Genomic DNA, 25,547 nt, shown 5'->3' on the forward strand with positions numbered 1-25,547 from the left:
TATGAACAACACACTTATAGCTAGCTGTATAATATTATTTTTAAGTTTATGATTTTAAGAGAGGGTCTCAGGCCAGGCTAGGTGGCATATGTTTTTAGTCATAGTACTCTGGAGGTAGAGGAAGGTGGATCTAATGAATTCAAGGCTAGCCTAGTCTACAAAGTGAGTTCCAGGACAGCCAAGGCTATACAGAGAACACCTGTTTTTAAAATGAGAGAGGGGCAGAGAAAGAGAAACAGACAGAGACAGGGCCTCACAAAGCCCAAGCTGGCCTCTAACACCTGATCATCCTATCATTTTGCCTCCACGTCCTGCATACTGACTGGGTCTACACAAGTACCTACCACAACACCTGTCTATTTCTATGAAGCTTTCAAAATGTACAAAGAAACTCACCTGGCTTTTACTACAAGGAATAGGGGCTATTTAAATTAAGATTAAGAGACATTTTCCTAACTACATTTACTAAGGCTAAACTTGTTTAGATGCTAACAGAGCCAGCAAATGGACAATAGGTGAAGGTGCTTGCCACCTAAGTGATCCCAGGACACATATGGTGGGTGGAGAGGACACCTCCATGTTTTCCTTTGACCTAGAAGTGTGCTATGGCAGACAACACCCTCTCCCACAAAGATAAATGCATTAAGAAGTTTTATATGTAGATAGAAGCCTTAAGAAAAATTTAAATATAAATTCTTTTTTTGTTTGTTTGTTGTTTGTTTTTTGTTGCTGTTTTTTGGGTTGTTTTTTCACAGTACAGGAGAACAAATTCAAGGCTTCAGGGCTGGGAAGACTGCTTAGAGGGCACTTGCCAAAGCCCTCTGAATTCAATGATCTGAATTCAACTCCGAAACCCCCATAAGAAGGAACTGACTCTTGTCATACCCTCACACAAATGCAGACACAATAAAATTTCTACCAGTGAATTGCATTTCTAGTAACTATTTTTTTTAAAGATTTATTTATTTATTATATGTAAGTACACTGTAGCTGTCTTCAGACACTCCAGAAGAGGGAGTCAGATCTTGTTACAGATGGTTGTGAGCCACCATGTGGTTGCTGGGATTTGAACTCCAGACCTTCAGAAGAGCAGTGGGATGCTCTTACCCACTGAGCCATCTCACCAGCCCTCTAGTAACAATTATTGTTGTCTGTAGCTATAACAATGATACTGTGATTATGTTACAACCCTCTACCCCCAAACAGTAAAGACTACTTATCTCTAGAAATACTTTCCCCCCTTTCTTGTTTTTGAGGCAATGTCTTCTGAAGTCTACAATGGCCTCCCTCCCATTCACTAAGCAGGCAAGGATGACCGTGACCTCTTCTATCTACCTCCCACAAGGTCGAACTGCAGGCTCGCACCACCACACCCAGGTCTGCAGAAATACGTCCTCAAGTGTTGGTCAGTGAAATTGTAGGAGAACTGAACCTATTTAAGACATTCCAGGATACACAGGAGAGAGATTTGGGGGCTAGAGGGGGGATGGAAAAAGAGCAAAGCAAAAGCAAGAAGCCAATGGGAAGAACTAAAAGTTGGGGAAGAAAACGAAAAGGGAGGGAAAGGAAGAGAGAGAGAGAAGAAAGCTGTGTGGTACCACCATCCTGAGAAGCAGAGGCTCTAATTCATGTTACATAGGATTTTTAAGGCACCTAGAGAGCCCACTATGAAAGCGCGCGCGCGCGCGCACACACACACACACACACACACACACTTCACATAAAATAAAGCTGGGCTTAGTGGCCCATGACTTTGATCCTAGCATGGTTAGAGGGAGGGGGAGGGGACAAGTCGATCTCTGCGAGTTTAAGAGAAGCCTGAGCCAAACAGCAAATTCCAAGACAGACAGACTTACACAGTGAGACCCTATCTAAAAAAAAAAGAAAGAAAGAAAGGGTGTGGGGGAGGCAAAACTAAATAGAAAGACACTATCTCAAAAAAGCGAAACGTCAGCAACAAAAAATCAGGCCTGCTGTACACACCAATAATTTCCAGCACTTGAAAGGCTTCTGAAGGAGGAGGAGTGCAGTGAAGTCCAGGTCAGCTTGGGATACATAGTTCAAGGCCAGTGAAAGGACTAAATAGCAAGAGTTTCACATAAAAATAAAAAGTCCAGCTTAGCCAGGCGGTGGTGGCCTTTAGTCCCAGCACTTGGGAGGCAGAGACAGGCAGATTTCTGAGTTCTGAGTTCGAGGCCAGCCTGGTCTACAAAGTGAGTTCCAGGACAGCCAGGGCTATACAGAGAAGCCCTGTCTCGAAAAAAAGAACAAAACAAAACAAAACAAAACAAAACAAAAAAGTCCAGCTTGGTGGTTCGTGTCTTTGATTTCAGCACTCAGCAGGCAAAACCAGGTGGATTTCTGTGACCTCAAGGCCAGCCTAGTCTACATAGAGAGATCTAGGACAAACAGGGCCACATAGAGAGATCATATCTCAAAAACCAAAGAAATGAAATAACATAAAAAGGACTTAATTATTTATGTAGACTGTCAGGACTTACCTTCCCTTTCATCACAAATGAAAGCTATCTGTCCATTTTCAAGCCAGCAAACCAATAACTACTGTTTTTTCGAGACAGGGTTTCTCTGTATAGCTTTGGCTGTCCCATAACTCACTCTGTAGACCAGGTTGGCCTTGAACTCAGAGATCTGCTTGCCTATCTCCCAAGTGCTGGGACTAAAGGCATGCACCACCACAGTCTGGATTAATATTTTATTTAAAAAAAAAATCATTCAGAAAAAGCCTCTGAGATAACAGCACATGCCCATGATCCCAGGACCTGAGAAGCTGAGGCAGGAAATAAGATCAAAGGTCACATTTAGCTACACAGTGAGAACCTTTTGTAACAAAATAGAACATTAGAGCCCATCAGTAAGCTCTCTCACTCACACAATAAAGTTTAATAAATTAAATTTTTAAACAAAAAAGTATAGCTTTTCACTGCTGTGTTTATATCAGACCAAGAGAAGTCTTTCAACAAATTTCTTTTAGACATATTGTACTTATCTATAAGATTTAGTTATTAATTCTTGGCAAAAATGTATGTTATCAGAGCTAGAGAGATGGGTTAGCAGTTAAGCCCTGACTCTTCTTCCAGACCTGATTCAATTCTCAGCATCCACATAGTGGCTTATAACTATCTGAACCTACAGCTCCAAGGGATTCTATACCCTCTTCTGGCCTCCACGGGCACCAAGCACACAGGTGGTGCACAGAAATACATGCAAGAAAACACCATGCACATAAAATAAAAAATAAGTAGATCATTCTTTTAAATTGCATGTTAACTTCTAAACTAGTTTCTGAACGAATAAAAATTCACATACTATGATTGCAAGAGCTCAGAATTTTGATGCTTTTGAAGGAAATCAGAATGATTAAGTTCCTTTCTGTGCTATTTTCTCCTCTATCAAGGACTTCTGGCTCAGAGAGAATACATTCAGCAAGAAATATCTAGTTTACAGCCAAGTTAGTTCACACAGCAACTTTAAGATTAGCAAGGAGAGAGCAGAGAATTTAGCTGGTCCTCTTAGGTGTTCAAGGCACTAGGTTTGATCCTCAGTACCAGAAAAAATAGACTAGCGGGGGCAGTAACAACACAGTAAGAATATGTGCTCAGGAAGGGAAAAAAAAAAAAAGAACAGAGAGAAAAGAACATGGGTTTTATAATTAGCCATCTAGATCTGCTAGGTCTCAACACTGAATTCAACATCTGTTTGATTCATCTGCTCTAGACCATTACTTCCTCTATAAAATATAGGAAGAGTCTGGAGATAATGATGAAAACTATTTTTCATGTGTATTCAAATCTATAAGGTCTTGGATGAATCTCCTGCAAACCCTGCCACCAGCAAAAAAAGAAATCACAGAAATTGTGTCACATATCTCCACAAAGTTGTTTTAAGAATTAAGACACACAGGACTTGTAGTAACTCTTCTAGAACTCTTCTAGTGTAGAACACTATCAATTATCATTGTGAATTACTAAAACTACTTCTTTGGCTTTTTGTTGTTGTTTTTTAAGTCAAGATCTTACTCTGTAGTTCAGCTCCACCTATAACTCACTTATGCTCAGGCTGGTTCTGAACTTAAGGCAATTTTTCTGACTTCCCTTTCTGAACACTGGGATTAAAGGTATGAGACACCATACTCAGGTATAATAATACACCTTATACCCCTACCTACAGAATGGGAAAAAGTCAAGAGAAATAAGAAGTACAACATAAATGAAAAGGAAAAAAAGAGAGAGAGTTAAATTAAAAAAATAAAAATCAAAAGAAAATAAAAAGCTGGTACTAGTTTACTGAAACAAAGCTGAGAAGGGGCACAGGTCCATGCTAAGCCAGTACAGCATTGTCCTGACAAAGGCACCAGGCATAGTCTACAGCTGTTCCGAGAAGAGCGGCTGGGCTGCTCGTCATTGCGCGGAGCTCATGCATCTCCAGCACACACACACACAGATCTACCTCTCTTACGGTGGACCCCACAGCACAGACAGCTGAGACCTAGTAAGGGAAAACAAGGTTATCGCTTACTTTTGGAATTCTACTTGCTTACAGTAGACTAAACATAGTCTCATTAATTAATAAAATTCTAAGTACAGCATCACACTGTGAAATTCCTCCTACCCAAGATATGTAGCTCTAGCACAAAATTTCCAGTAGCTGCCAGACAGTGCTCATGGCATCCCAGCATTTAAGAGGCTAACACAGGTGGAACTCTGAGTTCAAGGCTAACCTGGTCTACAGAGTGAGGTGTGGGATAGCCAGGCCTTTACAGAGAAACACTGTTCTCCCCAAACAAAACATCAACAACAACCCCAACAGTTACAAAACTTTTACTCCAAAGCCGGGCAGTAGTGGCGCATGCCTTTAATCCCAACACTTGGGGGGCAGAGGCAGGCGGGTTTCTGAGTTCGAGGCCAGCCTGGTCTACAGAGTGAGTTCCAGGACAGCCAGGGCTACACAGAGAAACCCTGTCTCGAAAAACCAAAAACAACAACAAAAAAAATTCAGACAGTCTTTTAGTCCAGACCAGTCTTGAATTTGAGAACATTATGCCTCAGCTTTTCAAAATATGAGATTACAGATGTGACCCACTACACCCAGCTCCACAGTAAATTACTGAATAGAAAAACAGGTTGTTTTTTTAAAAACAAAAACAAAAACAAAAAACGTGTAAGGGCTAAAGAGATGGCTCTTTCAGGGACCTTCGGTCTGATTCCCAGTACCCATAGGGCACCTCACAACTGTCTGCAACTCTAGTCCCATGAGATTAATAACCTCATTTGACCTCTGTAGGCATTGTATATATTTGGCACAGACATGCATGCAGGCAAAAGACCCATATACATAAAAATAAAATGAAAAAGTATGATATACTTAAGCAATTATAAATTTACTTATTTATATATATAAAAGAGCCTCAAAAATAATCATGTATATTTGCTGATATCAGGTTGACTCGATTAGTTTCTGTTTTTCCTGAAGCACAAACTTTTTATAAGTCTCATGGTTTTTATTTTAATTATTTTTAAATCTTTTAAAATTTTACTTTTTTTTTTTTTTTTAAGATTTATTTATTTATTATAATTAAGTACACTGTAGCTGTCTTCAGACACTCCAGAAGAGGGCATCAGATCTCATTACGGGTGGTTGTGAGCCACCATGTGGTTGCTAGGATTTGAACTTCGGACCTTCGGAAGAGCAGTCGGGTGCTCTTACCCACTGAGCCATCTCACCAGCCCCTTACTTTTTTTTATATACACTGATGTTTTGTTTGCATATATATCTATGTAAGAGTGTCAGATCTTGGCTTTACAGTTACAAGCTGCCATGTGGATACTGGGATTTGAACCCAGGGCCTGAGCAATTAGTGCCCTTAACTGCTGAACCATCTTTCCAGCCCCATATTTTTGGGGTTTTTTTGTTTTTTTTTCTCGGTCTCTCAGTCACTGTCCTCTTCATCTCCCTGTTTTGAGTCCACAGTGGAGGGTCAGAAGGATCTATTGGAAACACATCACTGAGACCATATTTTTGGTTTTTTTTTTTTTTTTTTGGTTTTTTTAAAGATTTATTTATTTATTATATGTAAGTACACTGTAGCTGTCTTCAGACACACCAGAAGAGGGCGTCAGATCTTGTTACGGATGGTTGTAAGCCACCATGTGGTTGCTGGGACTTGAACACTGGACCTTTGGAAGAGCAGTCGGGTACTCTTACCCACTGAGCCATCTCACCAGCCCCCCATATTTTTGTTTTTTAAAGATTGATTTTTGTTGTTGTTGCTGTTGATTTTCTCAGACAGGGTTTCTCTGTGTAACCCTGGCTGTCCTAGAACTCCCTCTGGCCTCAGATACAGAGAGTGGCCTGACTGCCTCCAAAATGCTGGGATTAAAAGTAGGTATTTTACACCACTATCACCCAGCTTAAGATTGACTTATTTTTATGTTATTTATTTATATATATATATATATATACATATATATATATATGGGTGTTTTGACTGGAATGTATGTTTGTATACCATGTGTATGCCTTGTGCCCATGGAGGCCAGATGAAGGTATTGAATTTCCTAAAACTAGAATTATAGACAGTGATGAACCCCTATGTGGGTGCTAGGAATTGAACCTGAACCTGAGTCCTCTGGAAAAACAGCCAGTTCTCTTAACTGCTGAGCCATCACTCCCGCACAAGTAGTATAATCTGTATATTGCAAATTAAAGAGACACACACAGAAAGTTTCAGGGTCATATTCTGTCTGTCTGTCTGTCTGTCTGTCTCCCTCTCTCTTAACATTACCTTTAGTTTGCAGAATTCCAGTGCTTAACAACCACCCAACAAACCACCAACCACCCAACAAACCACCCAAACACACATCAATGCAAGTTTGTAACAAAATCACTTCTCTATGCTACAAAAATAAGTTAGGATAAAAAGTGAAAAGAAATGCCTAGAGGAGCAGTTAATAAAGGTGCCCGAGTTCAATCCTTAAGACCATCACAGTGGAGAAAGAAGACAAATGACTTCCTACACATTATTCTTTGACATCCCCCTCTGATACACATACAAGAGAAGTATAAAAGAATTAATAATACACAGGACAAGGCTGGAGAGTTGGCTAATGCAGTTCCAGAGGATCAGATTCCTCAGGCATCTGAGGGTACCTGCATTCACATGAACACGCCCCCACACTGACACATACGCACATAATTTAAAATAAGTAAGAATCTATGGGGCTGGAAAAAATAGCTCAGTGGTTAGGAACTGGGTATTCTTCCAGAGAATCAGGGTCCACTTCCCAATACCCACAACTCACAACTCAGCTCACAACTGTCTATAACTCCAGGGGCCATGGCACCCTCACACAAATATATATGCAGGCAAAGCACCAATACATATGAAACAAAAATAAGTAACTTTTAAGAAATCTTTAGGAAGAGGAAGAGAAGCAACAGTAGTAGCAGCTGCCATTGCTACCTAGAAAACAATGTAAAAGTAAGTGCCATCTCCATATATCAAATAACCTTTCTTAAAGACATTTACTTCAGGATACTCTATAATCTTTTTTTTTCCATTTTTTATTAGGTATTTAGCTCATTTACATTTCCAATGCTATACCAAAAGTCCCCCCTACCCACCCACCGCCACTCCCCTACCCACCCACTCCCCCTTTTTGGCCCTGGCGTTCCCCTGTACTGGGGCATACAAAGTTGACGTGTCCAATGGGCCTCTCTTTCCAGTGATGGCCGATCAGGCCATCTTTTGTTACATATGCAGCTAGAGTCAAGAGCTCCGGGGTACTGGTTAGTTCATAATGTTGTTCCACTATAGGGTTGCAGATCCCTTTAGCTCCTTGGGTTCTTTCTCTAGCTCCTCCATTGGGAGCCCTGTGATCCATCCATTAGCTGACTGTGAGCATCCACTTCTGTGTTTGCTAGGCCCCGGCATAGTCTCACAAGAGATAGCTACATCTGGGTCCTTTCAATAAAATCTTGCTAGGGTATGCAATGGTGTCAGCGTTTGGATGCTGATTATGGGGTGGATCCCTGGATATGGCAGTCTCTACATGGTCCATCCTTTCATCTCAGCTCCAAACTTTGTCTCTGTAACTCCTTCCATGGGTGTTGATACTCTATAATCTTAAACCTATATAATATATATTAGAGACTATTCTCTGAGAAAGGGAACCATGAGGGTTTGGAGAAGCTGCGAAGGTAAAAACTCAGGCTGTTTGTTTGTACAGGCCTGACAACCTGAGTCCAACCTCTAGAACCCACATAAAAAGTCAGATAAGTAAGGAAGCTAAAGGCTGGGCAGTTGTTAACAGCACTTGGGGGGCAGAGGCAGATGTATTTCTGCGTTCGAGGCCAGCTTGGTCTACAGAGTTTCAGGACAGCCAGGGCTGCACAGAGAAACCCTGTCTCAGAAAAGTAAGGAGGCTAAAAGCTACTCCCAAAGTTGTTTTCTGAACTCCACATACACCCTACACCAAGCACACACACTCATACACACATACACAAAGTAAAAATAAAAAAAGACAACCCCATCTTTCAAATTAATTAATTAATTAGGTTTCTCTGTATAGCCCTGGCCATCCTGGAACTCTGTAGATCAGGCTGGCCTTGAGATCAGACATTCACCTGCCTCTGCCTCCCAAGTGCTGAGATTAAAGGTACCACCACTGCCCAGTGACATTCCATATTTCTATATCTCATAGATGTTACAATTTGAGAAATATCTTTGAAAACAAAACCAGGCTCTGGAAGAGTATGGTGGCACACTCCAATAATCCCAGCATATAAACTGGAAACAAAAGTATCAGAGGTTGCCTTTAATCCCAGCACTTGGGAGGCAGATTTCTGAGTTCAGTTGGAGGCCAGCCTGGTCTACAGAGTGAGTTCCAGGACAGTCAGGGCTACACAGAGAAACCCTGTCTGGGAAAAAAAAACCACCCCCCCTCCCCCAAAAAAAGAATCAGAGTAAAGCCAGCTTGGGCTATACAACACACTCAAGGCCAGTACTATTTCCCATACCAAAAACCCAAACCAGATATGCTTTTAAATATAAAAATAAGCTGAGAATCATTATTAAAATGACTTCAGAAATGAAGCAGGTCAGGCATGGTGGCACGTGCCTTTAATCCCAGCACATGGGAGGCAGAGGCAGGTGGATTTTTGAGTTCAAGGCCAGCCTGGTCTACAAAGTGAGTTCCAGGACAGCCAGGGCTATACAGAGAAACCCTGTCTCGAAAAAACAAAAAAAAAAACAAAAAACAAAAAACAAAAAAACCAGAAATGAAGTAGCCATATCAAATATTAAAGTACTCTTGCTCCATATCCCTACCTTTGCAGTTTTTTGACCAAGATCTGTTTAGATAGCTGAGTCTGGCCTCAAACTCCTCCTGCCTCTGCCTCCCAAGTGGTAGGGTTACATTTACAACCCACAATATAATTCTGTCTCTCTTGCTGTCTCTTTCTCTTAGATTTATTTATTTTAAATGTATATGTGTATGGTTGTTTTGCTTATCTGTATGTCTATGCACCATGTATACGTCCTGTATCTGTGAAAGCCAGAAAAGGGTTTCAGATCCCCTGGAACTGGAATTACAGGCAGTTGTGACCTATCATTATGGGTGCTGGAAACTGAACCCAGAGCAGCCAATACTTTTAACTGCTGAGCCACCTTTCCTGCCCCTTTTAAACTCAAACCAACAACAAAAACAGGGTCACCCTAGTAGTTTGGAAATCACTATGTACCCCAATCTGGTTTTTGTTATTATTGTTGTTTTTTTTTTTTTTTTCCATTTTTTATTAGGTATTTAACTCATTTACATTTCCAATGCTATACCAAAAGTCCCCCATATCCACCCACCCCCACTCCCCTGCCCACCCACTCCCCCTTATTGTTGTTTTTTAATGTATGTGAGTACACTCTCTTTAGGCACACCAAAAGAGGATATCGGATCTTATTACAGATGGTTGTGAATCACCCACTATGTGGGTGCTTGGAATTGAACTCAGGATCTCTGGAAGAGCAGTCAGTGCTCTCAACTGCTGAGCCATTTCTCCAGACCCCAATTTGGTTTTGAACACATGGTAGTCCTCTTACCTCAGTCTTTCAAGCTGCTACGATTACAGATATGCACCACCACACCTAGCCATTGAAAAAACATCTGAGCAACCCTGTACCAGTTAGGGAAGCATTCCAGTTTGGTCCTTTGCAGCACCCTATCTTATGTTTACAGAGAAAAAGATACTGGAAGGACTGGTTTCTAGTTACTCTGCAAAACACCACTGTTAATCTCTGCAAATCTGCTTGGTAATACCAGACAACTCAAAAAGTTGGTGGGCTCACAAAATTTTACACCTACAGTAGTAAAAATAATATTAAATTGAAAAAAGAAAATGTCAAAAAGAAACAAAAATTATCAACATAATTCTGAGAAATGTTAAGTTCAGTTCTTAGCACACACAACAGGAGGCTCACAGATGCCTGTAAGTCAAGCTCCAAGGGATCCAATGTCCTCTTCTTGCCTTGGCAGACACTGGCACACAAATAGCATTCACTGACATGATACACACAGATACATATAAACTTAATAAAAGCAAATCTTCAAAAATAAAGGTGACAATTTAAATGAAAATATGTTCAGAGAGTAGAGAACTCTGAAGTGAGTTGGGCCTCCCTAGTATGTGGAACAATCAGCTTTGGCCTCAATGTCAAAGCCTCTCCCAACTCTTTCAGAAAAGCAGCATTTCCTTTGGAGATGAGATGACATCATTCAGCAGACAAGAAACCAAAAGACACTGTGTGACTGACTGCAGTGTCTCAAGTACACATATAATTTGTGGATGCTAGAGGCTAACCGGACATACATTCCTCTGACTAGTTTTGCCTGAACAAGTCATAGACAAGGTATCACAAAGACTCAATCCAGTGTTTACCAACAGTACAACTTAAATGTTTCACAAGGTAAAAATGCTCTTAGGAACTAGTTTGGTAAGGATGAAAGCCAAAGGTTAAAAAACAAATAAAAATCCAGCAAAGTCAAAAGCTAAACTCTCTACAACAAACAACAACAAAAACCCAAGCTAGTTTGTTTGCTGAACACCTCATTGTTCTTCTAATTTGGAATACTGAAAATCATTCTAACTATGCCCCTTTCAGGTGGGAGGCACAGTATGTCCTTCAAACAAAAAAACTCAACAATATGAGCATGCTAAGAAGTACTGAGGAACACACAGTTCTAAGTGACATTGTGAAAAAGAGATAGAAAAAGAATGACACTGCCCAGGGCTGGTGGCACATGCCAGTAACTGAGTACTCAGAAAACTAAGAAAAGAGGATTTCAAGCTCAAAGCCAGAAAAAGCTACAAAGGAAGACTGTGTTTCAAGAGGTTAAACAGTAATAATTAAACACAACTTAGGAGGCAGAGGCAGGTAGATCTCTGAGTTTGAGGCCAGCCTAGTCTACAGGACAAGTTCCAGGACAGCCAGGGCTATAAACAGAAACCACCACCGCCCTCCCAACAAAGAAACAAAACACCCACCACAACTAAAACTGGACAGGCATAGTATGCACTTTTAATTCTTATATCCAAGAAGTAGCAGCCAGGGGACAATGGGTTCAAGATCTGCCTTAGTTACAAAGTGAATCTAAGGCCAGCTTGTGTGTATGATATATACATATATATATATATGTATATATCATACTCTCTCTCAAAAGAAGGGGAAAAGTAGCCAGGTGTGGTGGTGCACGCCTTTAATCCCAGGCAGAGGCAGGTGGATTTCTGAGTTCGAGGCCAACCTGGTCTACAAAGTGAGTTCCAGGACAGCCAGGGCTTTACAAAAAAAAACCCTGTCTCGAACCCCCCCCCCCCCAAAAAAAGAAGTGGAAAAAAACTGGACCACAACTAACTCATTGGCAGCAACTGAATCAAGGCAATTAAAACCAAAGCACACTGCAAAGAAAAGCTCAATTTTGTTTTCCAGCAGGTATCAATTTTTCTCTGAGAATGTCAGAAAAGTCAAGAAAGGGTCTAAAAGTAAAAACTTAAAAAGTAGTTTGAAGCCGGGCGTGGTGGCGCACGCCTTTAATCCCAGCACCCGGGACGCAGAGGCAGGCAACCTGGTCTACAAAGTGAGTTCCAGGACAGCCAGGGCTATACAGAGAAACCCTGTCTCAAAAAACAAAAACAAAAAACAAAAAACCCAAACAAGCAAAAAAAAGTAGTTTGAATTGGGACAGGTAGATGGCTCATTGGGTAAAGGTACTTACCACCAAGCCCAATGACTTTTAAGTTCAATCCCCAGAACTCGCATGGAGGAAGGAGAGGACCAACTCCTCTACAAGCTGCCTTTTTTTTTTTTTTAAATCAAGTCAACTTTTTTTTATTGTCAGTTACATGCTTTATAGAAAAAGGTGTTGTACAAAAGGTCAGGGTTGTACAAAAAGGCTAGGTTTCTACATATTCTATTTACACAGTTGAGAGGATGCCCCCACTTCAGGCGCAGCAGCTGCACTTGTCCGAAGCGTCTTTGCAGATGCAGCCCTGAGAGCAGGAGCAGCAGCTTTTCTTGCAGGAGGTGCATTTGCAGGAGCCGGAGCAGGATCCATCTGAAGCACAGGAGCAGCTGGGAGTCCATGGGGAGTGGAGGCAGCAGTTGAAGATCGATGAGAGATGATGTTAGAGTTCTAGGAGGAGCGTGAGCACACCTTGTCTTCTGACCTCTATACATGCGCACCCAGGCATGCCCCACTACCACATATACACAAAATAAATGTAAAAACATTTGTTTCCGTTTGATCTACCAGTCTTGTCACCTAAGAGTCAACATATTGCCAGGAATACCAAGGAATGAGCTACAGGTTTACCAAGATCCTTTAATACCACTCAGCCTCTCCAGAACACCCTTGTGCTAGTAAGGCTGTCTAAACCTCAGCTGCCCAATTTAGGAAATGAGAAGGTGCAATTAAAATAACTATTTCTGGGGGCTGGTGAGATGGCTAAGCAGGTAAGAGCAATGACTGCTCTTCTGAAGATCCTGAGTTCAAATCCCAGCAATCACATGGTGGCTCACAGCCACCAGTAATGAGATCTGACACCCTCTTCTAGTACAGCTAGAAGACAGCTACAGTGTACTTATTTATAATCATAAATAAATCTTTGGGCCAGAGCTTGCAGGGACTGAGCGAGCAAGGCCTACCAGAACAAGCAGAGGTCCTAAATTCAATTCCCAACAACCAGATGAAGGCTCACAACTGTCTGTACCGTTACAGTGTACTCATGTACATAAAATAAGTAAATAAACCTTTAAAAAACCAAAAAAAACTATTTTCTTCTAATGTACCTTTACCTCCAGTACCACAAGGACAAATTTCACTGTATCCCTTGACACCAATATTTTGCTCAAAACCCTAAGGTTTTCTTTTCTGTTCTTCCTTCCTTCCTTCCTTTCTTTTCTTTCCCCAAGACAGGGTCTCACTATGTAGTTCTTATTGTCCTGGAGCTCACTATGTAGACCAGACTAGCCTGGTCTCAAAGAAATCAGCCTACCTCTGTCTACAAGGAATGCTGGTATTAATGGTTTGTGCCATGATAACCAGCCAAATCTTTTCTTAAAATACCTGGGCATCCTGAATTAGCCAGCCATAGTCCAGAAGCATTTAAGATGATTGACAATGCACTTCCCCAATTCTATGTCCAAAATTGGACTTTCTTTTTGTGGCAGAGAGCCTCTCTTGCTCTACAGCCCTAACTGGCATGAAACTATGTAGATCAGAGAGGCCTCAAAGCTTGTAGCAATACTCCTGCTTCTACCTGAGTCCTGGGAATCCTATGAATTCAGGCAAATGCCATCACACTCCACCCTGTTTCTAGCTATCTGGATTAATATACACATACTCCAGGGTTGAAATATCACTCAGTTATGAGTTTAATTAGCTTATGCTTGCATTTGATCTTGGGCACTTAGAAGAAAGAGATGTATATTAACAAAATGCATGCATATTTCAGCAAAAACAAAGCAAAACAAAAAACAAATAGACAAAAAAAAACCCCATAGCTTTTATGACAGCAAAACAAGCATCAACTCCCTGAACAGCACTTCCCTCCACCAGCAAAATAAAAACATAGGCAGTTGCTTATGGAGCTTTCTCCACACAGCCTGAGTCAGAATTTAAAATGCCTGCCTTTTCCTTCTTCCTTTTCCCCCCCAGATACTGGCTCAAGGCTGAGTTAATGCTTTCTCTGAGACACTGGAATTTCTCCATTTTTCTGACCTCCATGCCTAACTTCAAAGGCATGACTTTGGGGACTCAATAGTTACTGGCTATTCTTCCAGAGGACAGTTCAGTTCCTAGCACCAGCACTGACTGTTCATTACCACCTATAACTTCTGCTCCAAGAATCTATTGCTGTCTTCTACTCTACTGGCACCTGCACACATGTGGCAAGCCTTGACACAGGCACACAAATAGAACCCTGACTCTCTCCATCCACTATAGCATCTACTACAACCTTCAGCTTGGCTGCTTTATTGTTTTCCCTCAAACTCTAACAAAATGGTCTCTGAACTTCAAATAAATAGACGAAACTATGGCTGCTTTTATACACGTTCTTGTCCGTGAGAACTTGTACTTCAGCAAGCTCGTTTACCTACACTGTGTAGATGAGCTGATACTCTCTAAGTAATTATATATTCTAAAAGAGACCTCGTCCTTTCCCTCAGAACTCCCCTTGGATACTTCATCTATCCAAATACCATCTCTGAGACACAATGTTGGGCTTAGTTTGGAATATAAAAGAGATTCCCATACTCGCTCCAGCAGCACATATACTAAAACTGGAACAATATAGAGAAGATTAGCATGGCCCCTGTGCAAAGATCACACTCAAATTCATGAAGAGTTCCATATTTTTCTGCATATGTAGCAGAGGATGGCCTAGTCCAACATCAATGGGAAAAGAGGCCCTTGGTCCTGAGAAGGCTCTATGCCCACGTGTAGGGAAATGCCAGGGCCAGGAAGCAGGAGTGGGTGGGTGGGTGAGCAGTGGGAGCGGGGAGCCGGTTTTCCAGGGAAACCAGGAAAGGGGATAACATTTGAAATGTAAATAAAGAAAATATCCAATAAAGTAAAAAAAAGAGAGAGAGAGCGATTGATTGATTGATTGATTGATTCCGGCAACTGCTATAGAAAAAGAGTACTTTTTATCCCCTTCCCAACCCCACACTAAGAAAGAAAAGACAGAAAAAGGAACTTCTCATGTTACCCATGTTGGCCTTGAACTCCAGATCCTCCTCCTCTCACTGTCAAAAGTACTAGGATTACAGACCTATACCCCACACCTGGCCTTGCTGCCTTCATTTATTCATTTGTTCACTTTGCACGCACACGCGTGCACAGACACACACACACACACACACACACACACACACACACACACACACACAGCCTTGTTATCTTCTTCATGCCATATAAAGTAAGGATACTCAAAAATCCCAAGCTATTTGAAGGCAGAGGCAGCCTGATTTACTTATTTACTAGAAGGAAGCCCTGGTCTACATAGCAAGTTACAAACCATCAATGGCTACACAGTGAGACTCCGTCTCAAAAGGAGAAAACGGTTGAACTTTAAAGGATAAAAACCACACTAGGCATAGTGGCATTGACCTGTACTCTAAGCTCAGAAGGCTGAAGCAGGAAAATTATAAAGAAACCAGCCTGGGTAATGCAGGAAGGCTCTATCTCAAAAGAAAAAAAAAAAAAAGCCCGAGTTGGTTGCTCACTCCAGGATCTCATCTCCTGAAAGGCTAACGCAAAAGGATCACATCAATGAAATATCAATGAAATCTGGCTCATAAAAAAGCAAGCAAGCAAGCAAAAAAAGACACCCTCTCCCCTCTCCCCCATATCCAGCTCTGGTTGTCAGATATCACTGTTCATACTATAGGTCCACAGTCTCCATTATATTATCAAAGAAAAACAAGCTAATAAAATATTTAATAGCTTTTAGGTAGCACATATTTCAGCAAAGGTATTAATCAGAAGAGTTAATATCAACCCAGGAGTCCACAAGTAAAACATACTATTTTGACAAAGCTAACTTTTAAGTATACATACCAACTAATCTCAGATACTAGACACTTATAAAATAAACTATAATTATACATGACACTGGGCTTAAACAGCCACAGCAGAAATAAATATTTCAAAAACATTGACAGTATGAAAAGTCAAGTATGGTATGTGTCTAGTGCACATACAGTAGTGCACAGCTACTACTGTAGTCTAAGGTAAAGCACTGAAGTCTTAGGAGTCCAGGAGCAGCTCAGGAAGACCTGATGTTCTTTGTTGTGGTTTAGAAAGAGGTGGGGGATTAGGCTGGCAGGCAGCTCGGTGGATAAAAGCGTTTGCCACTAATTAACACAGGAAGTCTGAGGACCCACAAGATGGAAGAAAAAAAACTAATGCCTGTAAGGTGTCCTCTTGCTTCCACTTACAGGCATATACATGCACAGGTGTATATTCATATACTCTCAAAGTTTTTTTAAATATAATTTTTAAAGCAGAAGGAAGGCCAGGAGGTGGTAGCACATACTTTTAATCCCAACACTCAGAGGCAGGCAAATCTCTGAGTTCAAGATCAGCATTGTCCACAGAGTGAGTTCCAGGACAGCCAGGGATACACAGAGAAATCCTGTTTTGAAAAACAAACAAACAAACAAACAAAACAAAACAAAAAACAGAAGGACAGGAGGAGGTCTGATGAACCACATATGGCAGCCCATGATGGTTTAAGAAGACAAAAACAAAACAAAGCAAACAAAGAACCAGGAGAACCCAAACTGTAAGACCAGACAAGCTAGAGCTACACTGCAAACCTCTCAAAAAACAGATAGGTTCCCTGCAGTGGTGACACACACCTTTAAGCTCACCATTTGGAAGACAGAGGCAGGCAGGTTTTGAGTTTGAGGCCAGGCTGATCCACACTGTGAGTTCCAAGACAGCCAGGGTTATACAGAGAAACCCTGATTCAAAAACAAACAAAAAGGAACAACAAAGAGACAGCTAGGTAGGTAGAGGGTCAGTACACTAGCTAGAAGGTTGTTCCCAAGTCATCTGTGGTTCTGATACAACCCAAGAGATGAGGAGTGACTACTTCAAACTGTTCTTGGGAGGAGCAGAAGCAACCAGAGTGCAGGGGCATCTAAGGTTTCAGGTGCTTTTCCTTTGGGGACTCAAATGTGATTTTAATCACACAGTTCTTATTTCTTGGCATTCAACTCTCTTTCTAATCTTTGCTCTAATTTCAAATCAAGACTCCAAACACCTGGGTGTGATGACATCCACCTTTAGTCCTAGCACTTAGGCAGTAGATGGACCTCTGAGTTCCAGAATAGCATGGTCTACACAGAAATACTTCTAGGCCAACCAAGACAGCATTGTCAGACCCTGCCTCAAAATAACAAACATACACTCAAAAACACAAACTCTTGGCTCTCATTTCCAGTAAAAAAAATCAACTTAGTTACTTGATTGTCAAGAACAGGAAGCCAGGGTCTCTGAACCCTAAACAAATGGTCACTGACAACATACCTCATCAGACCTGATTTTATGAGGTGGTACCACTGTCCAAATAAAGAAGATGAAAAATAACAAAAAAGGACTACATTTTCTTTATACAGCAAACAGCAGAACCCAGGTGTCAAACTACATCACCTTTAATTAACCAAATCATATGAACAAGCACAAACCTCTGTAAGATGATTAATTCATTTTAACTGCCTCCTTCAGATTCAAACTTGGTAACTTCTCTAAAGGAAAATATCACTTAAGAGCTTATGATTTGGATAGACCATAATGGCGCACGCCTTTAATCCTAGCACTAGTGAAGCAGAGGCAGTGGGATCTCTGAGTTAAAGACCAGCTTGGTCTACAGAGTGAGTTCCAGGACAGCCAAGGCTACACAGAGAAACCCAGTCTCCTCTTGAACTTATGGTTTCCCAAGTGTAGTGAGGCACACCTGTGATCCCAGCACTTGAGAGGCAGAGGCAGGAGGATCTCATGAGTTTGCAGCCAGCCTGCTCTACACAGTCAGAACTATATTAAGAGACCCTGTCTCAAAAACAACAAAGAAAGAAAGAAAGAAAGAAAGAAAGAAAGAAAGAAAGAAAGAAAGAAAGAAAGAAAGAGAGAGAGAGAGAGATGGGGGGAAGCCGGGTGTGGTGGCACATGCCTTTAATCCCAGCCCTTGGGAGGCAGAGGCAGGTGAATTTCTGAGTTCGAGGTCAGCCTGGTCTACAGAGTGAGTTTCAGGACAGCCAGGGCTACACAGAGAAACCCTGTCTCGAAAAAAAGAAAACAAAAACAAACAAAAAAAGAAAAGAAAAGGAAAGAAAACGAAAAAGGAAAAGGAAAAAAAAAAAAAAGAAAAAAATGTTAAAAGGAATCTAAGCAAGTTACGGTGGAATAGGCCTACAATCCTAGTACTTACAAGATAAACAGAAAGCTAGAGAGCTCAAGGTTATCTACTATATGCAGTTTTTGAGGCACGCTTTTGATACCAGCACTCGTGAGGTAGAAGCAGGTAGATCTCTGAGTTCGAAACCAGCCTGATCTACAGAGAATCTTCCAGGATAGCCAGGGCTACATATGAGACCCTGACTCAAAATAAAAGCAAAAAGAGTGTTTGTTCTTTTCTAAAGGATCTTTGTCAGGTGGCTCACACTGTATGGACTCCAATTCCAGGGGAGGCAAAGCCTCTCTTCTGGCCTCTAAACACAGAGAGATCACAGAGCTAAAAATTGTTGTTGCTGTTTTTGAGACAAGATCCTTTTCCGTACTCCTGGCTATTCTGGAGCTTGCAACATAGACTAGGGTGGCCGCAGACTCGAGACTCTCCTACCCCTGTCATCCGTATGCTATGTTTAAAGGCACATGCCATTTAAAAAAAAATCGTTTTTAAAAAGGAGGGGGAAGGAAGGGGGCTGGTGAGATGGCTCAGTGGGTAAGAGCACCCGACTGCTCTTCCGAAGGTCCGGAGTTCAAATCCTAGCAACCACATGGTGGCTCACAACCATCTGTAACAAGATCTGACGCCCTTTTCTGGAGTGTCTAAAGACAGCTACAGTGTACTTACATATAATAAATAAATAAATCTTTAAAAAAAAAAAGGAGGGGAAGAAAAATATTTTTTTAACTTGTTTTCTAGCAGAGATACTACCTGACATTATAGGTGGAGGCTTGCTTAAATAACACTCACAAGAGTGATTGGAGGCCAAGCATTGTGGCAAATACCTTTAGCCCCGGCACTCAGGAAGCAGACAGTCAGATCTCTGAGTTTCAGGCCAGCCTGGTCTTCAGATCAAGTTCCAGGACAGTCAGGGCTGCACAAAGAAACCCTTGGGGTGGGGGTGGGAGGATGCTTGGCTAATACTAGAAGATTTCAAATAAGAAATCGTCTTTTTAAAAAAATTATTTTTAAAAAAAGAAAGAAAAAGAGCCTCGCAGTGGTGGTGCATGTCTTTAATCCCAGCACTTAGGAAGCAGAGGTGCATTTCTGAGTTTGAGGCTAGCCTGGTCTACAGAGTGAGTTCCAGGACAGCCAGGGATATACAGAGAAACCCTGTCTTGAAAAAAACAAAAAAAGAAAAAAAGAAAAAGAGAAAAAGCCGGGTGTGGTGGCGCATGCCTTTAATCCCAGCACTCGGGAGGCAGAGGCAGGCGGATTTCTGAGTTCGAGGCCAGCCTGGTCTACAGAGTGAGTTCCAGGACAGCCAGGACTACACAGAGAAACCCTGTCTCGAAAAACAAAAAAAACAAAAAAAAAAAAAAAAAGAAAAAGAGAAAAGTCACCTGTGTGGGAGGGATGGTTCAGCTTGGTGTTTGCTATCTAAGCCTGATGACCAAAATTTAATAACCAGCACTCTCATAAAGGTGGGAAGGAGGAAACCAGACTCTGACACATACTCTTCTAATTATGCACTCACACAATAAAAATAATTCAATAAGTAAAATTTCAAAAACAAAACAAAAACCTGTCACTTTTATAAACACTATCCTTTTTCACATTTAGAAAGAAACAAGGGTTGTTACAGATCTCAAATGCTTTTAAAGGAAAGGCAAAGTCACCTCCTCAAGAAACTAAAAATAGAGGCACATAAACTAAAATTGCAGCTTATGAAGAAGGTATCTATGACTATGTTTAAGGGGAAACTCAAGTCAACTCAAAATGGCAAGGACAGCCGGGCATGGTGGCCCACGCCTTTAATCCCAGCATTTGGGAGGCAGAGGCAGGCAGATTTCTGAGTTCGAGGCCAGCCTCTACAGAGTGAGTTCCAGGACAGCCAGGACTACACAGAGAAACCCAGTCTCAAAATAAAATAAAATAAAATAAAATAAAATAAATGGCAAGGACAAAAATCACAGAAAAAAGGAAAAAAAAAACCCACCTCATACCCAGCAGCTTCTCAGGCAACAGTTACTGAGGAACACCCAACATTCCTCTGGAGCAGCTTCTGATTCACCCCCATACACATTTCCCCTCCCACAGACAATCTGCTGTGGCTTTTCTTTGCGGGCCTTTCCAGCCCTCAATCCCTACTAATCTCTAACTACTCTGACCTCTCCATATTGCCCAGTTCCTTACGATTTCTTCATACATCATCCTAGGCATTCCTCCAGTCCCTATCCTATTATGCAACATCCTCCCATAGCTCTCAAGTCGCACACACCCCTCCCCATCTTTATGAAGCCTAACCACAGGCCTAACCCCGACTCTTCTACAAGTCAAGGCTTCATTTCATTTACCCTCCTTCTTTTAGGGTGTTTTGACCTTGACCTCCCTCCTCATCCTTTAGATGTTTCCAATGTTTCCCTCTGTGCTGACTATAGTAAGCTCCCATGATCCCAGCACTAAGGCCAGTCAGGAAGGCATAAGAAGTGCCTGTATCAAAATACAAAACAACACAACTCCTCATTCCTTTCCACAGTTGTACAACCTAAAGATAGGAATCCCCTAAAGAGTTAATGTGAGAAAGTAAGCATGTGGCTGGCTGCTGCTGACAAGAGATGAGAGGAGGAATGACGCACTGGGAGGGGGGCGGGCGGGGGGTGGGGGAGGGAGTCTGAGCGGAAAGCCACTCCAGGAACTTACTCCCAATAAAATCCACAATTCCCATGACTCTCCATTACTTTTAAGTTCCATAATCCCCTCAACATTTTGATCTATTAATTTCACAATCACTTTGGTATCTACCTTACACCTTTATCTACCAATACTCCGTTTACGTTATTTTGTCTTATTAAGCCCAGATCCTGATGCATGCTAGACGAGATCTCCACTACTAAGCTGTATCCTCAGTCTCCACTGATTCGTTTCTCCACTCCTGTTGTCGTTTCTCTCTTAACCCCCAACCTTCAGTCTCCATCCTTCCTCCTCAAAGTTCTCAACGCAGTCGCCTCTGAGACACTGTGTGAGTTTTCGTCAGCTTCCCTTTTTCTCAGCGACATCCATCCTTTCCCCCAGACTCCTCTAGTAATAGAATTGTCTACTTCAAAGTCCGGTCCTGTCCTCCCTTAGGGGCAACCCCTCGGACATCCTCAACCACAGGTCCCCTCCCAGGACTCGGTCTTGTTCCCATCTCACAGTCCTCCTCAGTCGGCTGCCCGCGTCCCACCCGACTCACCTGCGGTACCAGCAGGGGCCCCGGCATCAAGGGATGAAAACCCGGCCGCCGCTGGCCCTGAGGAGGCGGACGCCATCTTGGCAGCCCCCTCCCCCTCAGCGGCTTCGCTCCCTTTCAATCCGGCTTTTCCTTTTCTCGGAATCGAATCTTCCCCACGTCTCTTCACAGAACCCGCGTTCGGCGGGCTTCTCACAGGCGTTGTTCAGGCTCCAGGACAAGCTCAGGACCGCACCACTTGCCCGGCATGGGGGAGAGCTGCAGTCTCGCACCTTCCTAGCAACTTGAACTGCTCTCCGCCAAAGCTACCTTCTCTTACCAGACAGGAACACTTGAGCCGGGCCCCGGGAGTCCCGCGTCTCGGATAGAACAAACCTAAAGGAAAACCTAGGCACCTGAGGTGCCCCCAAAAGCGAATGCCCCCCCTCCCTCACCTCCCCAGCCACTGCCTGTTTATCCCCAACTCCACCGCTCGGCTCAGGGTGGGCGGCCAAGGAAACCCCGGTATTGCGCATGCGCCACAGCTTCTCGGCGTTCGTCTATCTAGCCGGAGAAAAGAGAAGCCAATCAGAGGGGACTTCGGATCACGTGACAGATGATGCCACACCCCAAGGAATCCACCGACCGTAGACCGTGAGTCTACGGTGGCTCAGTAGGCCAATATAGGTTCGTATCTTTGATCGGGTTGCTAAGAACTCTTGTTAAGAATCAGCTGGACCGAGATGGACTGAGCTCCTCAAATGACAGTCCTGGAAAGAATTCGGAACGCAGCTCTGTGTCAAGTCCGAAATGTTAAGCTCTTGTGCACTACAAAACATCACAACCATCAAGAATTCTTCCAGCCTTTACTGTTTAAGGTGTCGGCTTGTGGGATCTTCCTTCTAAAGACATAAAAATAGATGTTTTGTTTACTTCAAACAGTGCTAGACACAGCGACAGAGTTCATTAAATGTAAATATTTGATAAATAAGGCAATGAGGATTTGTCAACAATATAAGAAGAAAAGTAAGAAAAATACATAAAAACAAAGTTTAAAAGACCTGATAAAAAAAAGACTACAGACTATCAAATAACCTCCCCCTATCCAAAGTCCTCCTTAGCATTCAGTTGCTAATTATCTATACTCCAAAGGGCATAGAAATACAGAGGGATTCTACTCTAGCCTAGTTGTCATATGAACTCTGCCCAGTTTTTTTTTTTTTTTTTTAAAGATTTATTTATTGATTATATGTAAGTACACTGTAGCTGTCTTCAGACACTCCAGAAGAGGGCATCAGATTTCATTAGGGATGGTTGTGAGCCACCATGTGGTTGCTGGGATTTGAACTCTGGATCTTCGGAAGAGCAGTCGGGTGCTCTTACCCACTGAGCCATCTCACCAGCCCTCTGCCCAGTTTTTACAAAGAACCCTAGCAGCTGTGAATATTATGGGAAGCCTAGGGAAGGCCTTTTTGAACAAGCGCTTCTGAAAAGCAAAGACTGTGTGCTAAAGTTCTATGTCCACCTCCTGTCACATTTTTGTACAAGGTAATCACTCAATAATTATTTGTGAAATGAATAAATAAAAGGCATGGGAAAAAACCTCCAGCTTATTGGTTCTAAAGTGGCCTGGACACCTATCCAGATGTTCCTCCAAAGGGAACCCAGGGCCAGAGTATCCATCAAATATCTCCCATTCCTTAACCTCAGATTTCTTCCTCTGCCTTCAAGACCTAAAATATTTGTTTCCTTACTGCCATCTGCTGGATTCTTTGTGCTCCCTTGGGTACTAAAGATTGACAAACTTCATTTGATAGAATTAGCATCACTAATTCAACAGCATTTTGACTCGGTAGCACTGAAGTATTGTATGTTGTACTGTACCTGAAACCTTCGCCCTGCTGTTACTGGTGTCAGACAGTGCTATTCACTCACAGGTGAAGTTGTGTCTCACAGATACTTAGTAAATACTGTTGAATAAATTGTCTATATTTCCAGAAAAGGCATTCAGTCACCTGGGAACTGTTAAGACCACTCATCAGATAAAGGCACCAAACTATGCCTAGGTCCATGAGATGGGATAAGAGAATTGATCCATTCAAGTTTTCCTCTGCCCTCCTCTTGCACAAGTTAACAAACACTTGAGTTAAGTGTAAACTCAGTTGATTCTATTTCCTAAGGTGCTCTAAAAATCAATTGAGGTAGAGATTAAAGCTATTTCAGACTCTGAAATTGTAAGTAGGCAAAAAGGACCTAAATGCATAAGGCAGTTAAAAACAGAATTATCTCCCTATAGTTTGTATTTCAGTTCTGAAAGAAAAATTAAAAAAAAAAAACATCTTAAGCTTCCTAGGGGCCTTTGTCTCTACATCGCCCAGGAAATGGCCACTGTCACAGCCCCACCTTGTGTTATCCGCTTATGTGTGTAACTCCCTCATAAGATGATACTTTTTAGAGCAAAGATGATGGCTTTTCATTTTTACAGTTCAAGAATGTAGACTATTGCCAGGCGGTGGTGGTGCATGTCTTTAATCCCAGCACTTGGGAGGCAGAGGCAGGTGGATTTCTGAGTTCCAGGCCAGCCTGGTCTACAGAGTGAGTTCCAGGACAGCCAGGGATATACACAGAGAAACCCAGTCTCAAAAAAAACAAAATAATAAATAATAATAATACACTATCTTTAAACATCTGGGCATGGTGGCACAGTATCTTTAAACATCTGGGCATGGTGGCACACTATCTTTAAACATCTGAGCATGGTAGCACACGCCTGAGGTTCCAGCTCCACAGATAGCTAAGATCCCTTAACTTGTTCCCTTGAGTTTTCTTCCCTTGAGTTTTCTTCCCTTTTTCTCCCCCGCCCCCAAATCTTGATTTCCAAAAGAGCCTGGACGATAGGCAAAATATAGCATACCTTTATCTCAGGGGTAAATGTAACCGAAAGGAGGGCTTGGAATGTTTAGGAAGCAGGTATCCTACCCCTCTGTCTCTCTGCCCCAGCTCTTACTCAGTCCCAAGGTGTCCTCTGAGTCACAGGGTTACTCTTCCCTAGTGACATTCCTAGCATAGCAGAACTGGGGTGACTGGGCAAGGTGTGGGAGCTGGGGCAGAGAAGAACGCTGTGGCTTGGTGCTCCTGAGGAAATGGCAAAGGGAGTTCACCAATACATACTTTCAGAAGGGAGGCAATCTGGTGACCTCAAAGAAGGGCCACCCATTCGGTTGTCAGTGCATGTAAGTGTGCTTTATCAAAGCACCTTTTGGGGATAGGGGTGTAGTTCAGAATTAGAGAACTTACCTATCTTATACACTACTCTGAATTTAATCCTTGGCATTAGAAAAAAAAAACAGAAACAAAAATAAAACCAAAAAACAGTAAAAGAATGAATACCTTCTTCATTTAGTCTTTCATTGTTTACCTAAACCTAGCCTATTGCAGGCATTCACATTCGTAGTATAGACAGATACAATCCTTGGCCTCACTTGGGATGTACCTTTGTAGTAGAATGCTTTTCTAGAGTTCCTGAGACCTTGGGTTCCATTCCCAGCAAAGAGGGGGAAACACACACACACACACACACACACACACTCCAAAACAAAAACAAAAACAAACTCTTCCCTTAACCTAGTAGCATGAAACACGGAGAAGACCATAGCAGACCAGTCTATGAGACTGGCAAGCTTGGAGTACATAGAGAACCAGTCTCCAAAACCAAAACTCAGCAGATAGAGGAGCCTGCCATCAAGCCTGGTGACCTGACTTTGACCCCAGATTCCACACAGTAAACGTGGAGAGCCAGTTCCTGCACATTTGTCTTCTGACCTCCACACCAGTGCAGTGGTACATGCTCACACACATGAACACAAACACATAGTTA

The 25,547-nt window shown here is 42.2% G+C and overlaps 1 protein-coding gene, 2 non-coding genes and 1 pseudogene across 8 annotated transcripts in view; 1 reads left to right on the forward strand and 3 right to left on the reverse strand.

The window, feature by feature from the left end:
* Nucleotides 1-22,249, reverse strand: part of Pip5k1a (phosphatidylinositol-4-phosphate 5-kinase, type 1 alpha) — a 48,401-nt gene extending 26,152 nt beyond the window's left edge. For 2 of the 6 annotated variants that reach the window (XR_375498.2, XM_017319485.1), the window contains exon 1: nt 21,695-22,244. Coding sequence is in view for 3 of the 6 variants with exons in the window: in XM_017319485.1 (XP_017174974.1) it covers nt 21,695-21,770 (76 nt within the window). In the remaining 3 variants the exon portion in view is untranslated. Of the gene's footprint in view, nt 1-1,335; nt 3,321-21,694 lie in introns of those variants that run through there. The other 4 variants (NM_008847.3, NM_001293707.1, XR_375499.2 and 1 more) reach the window with 3 other exon arrangements.
* Nucleotides 5,944-6,028, reverse strand: Gm24920. The gene has a single exon (XR_003954762.1). It is a non-coding gene; the product is annotated as a small nucleolar RNA SNORD62 (small nucleolar RNA).
* Nucleotides 10,527-12,690, reverse strand: Gm40095 (annotated as a pseudogene).
* Nucleotides 14,819-14,925, forward strand: Gm22301. The gene has a single exon (XR_003954730.1). It is a non-coding gene; the product is annotated as a U6 spliceosomal RNA (small nuclear RNA).
* Nucleotides 22,250-25,547: the final 3,298 nt, after the last annotated feature.

The sequence above is a fragment of the Mus musculus genome, chromosome 3, assembly GCF_000001635.26.
Source record: "Mus musculus strain C57BL/6J chromosome 3, GRCm38.p6 C57BL/6J".
NCBI lineage: Eukaryota > Metazoa > Chordata > Mammalia > Rodentia > Muridae > Mus > Mus musculus.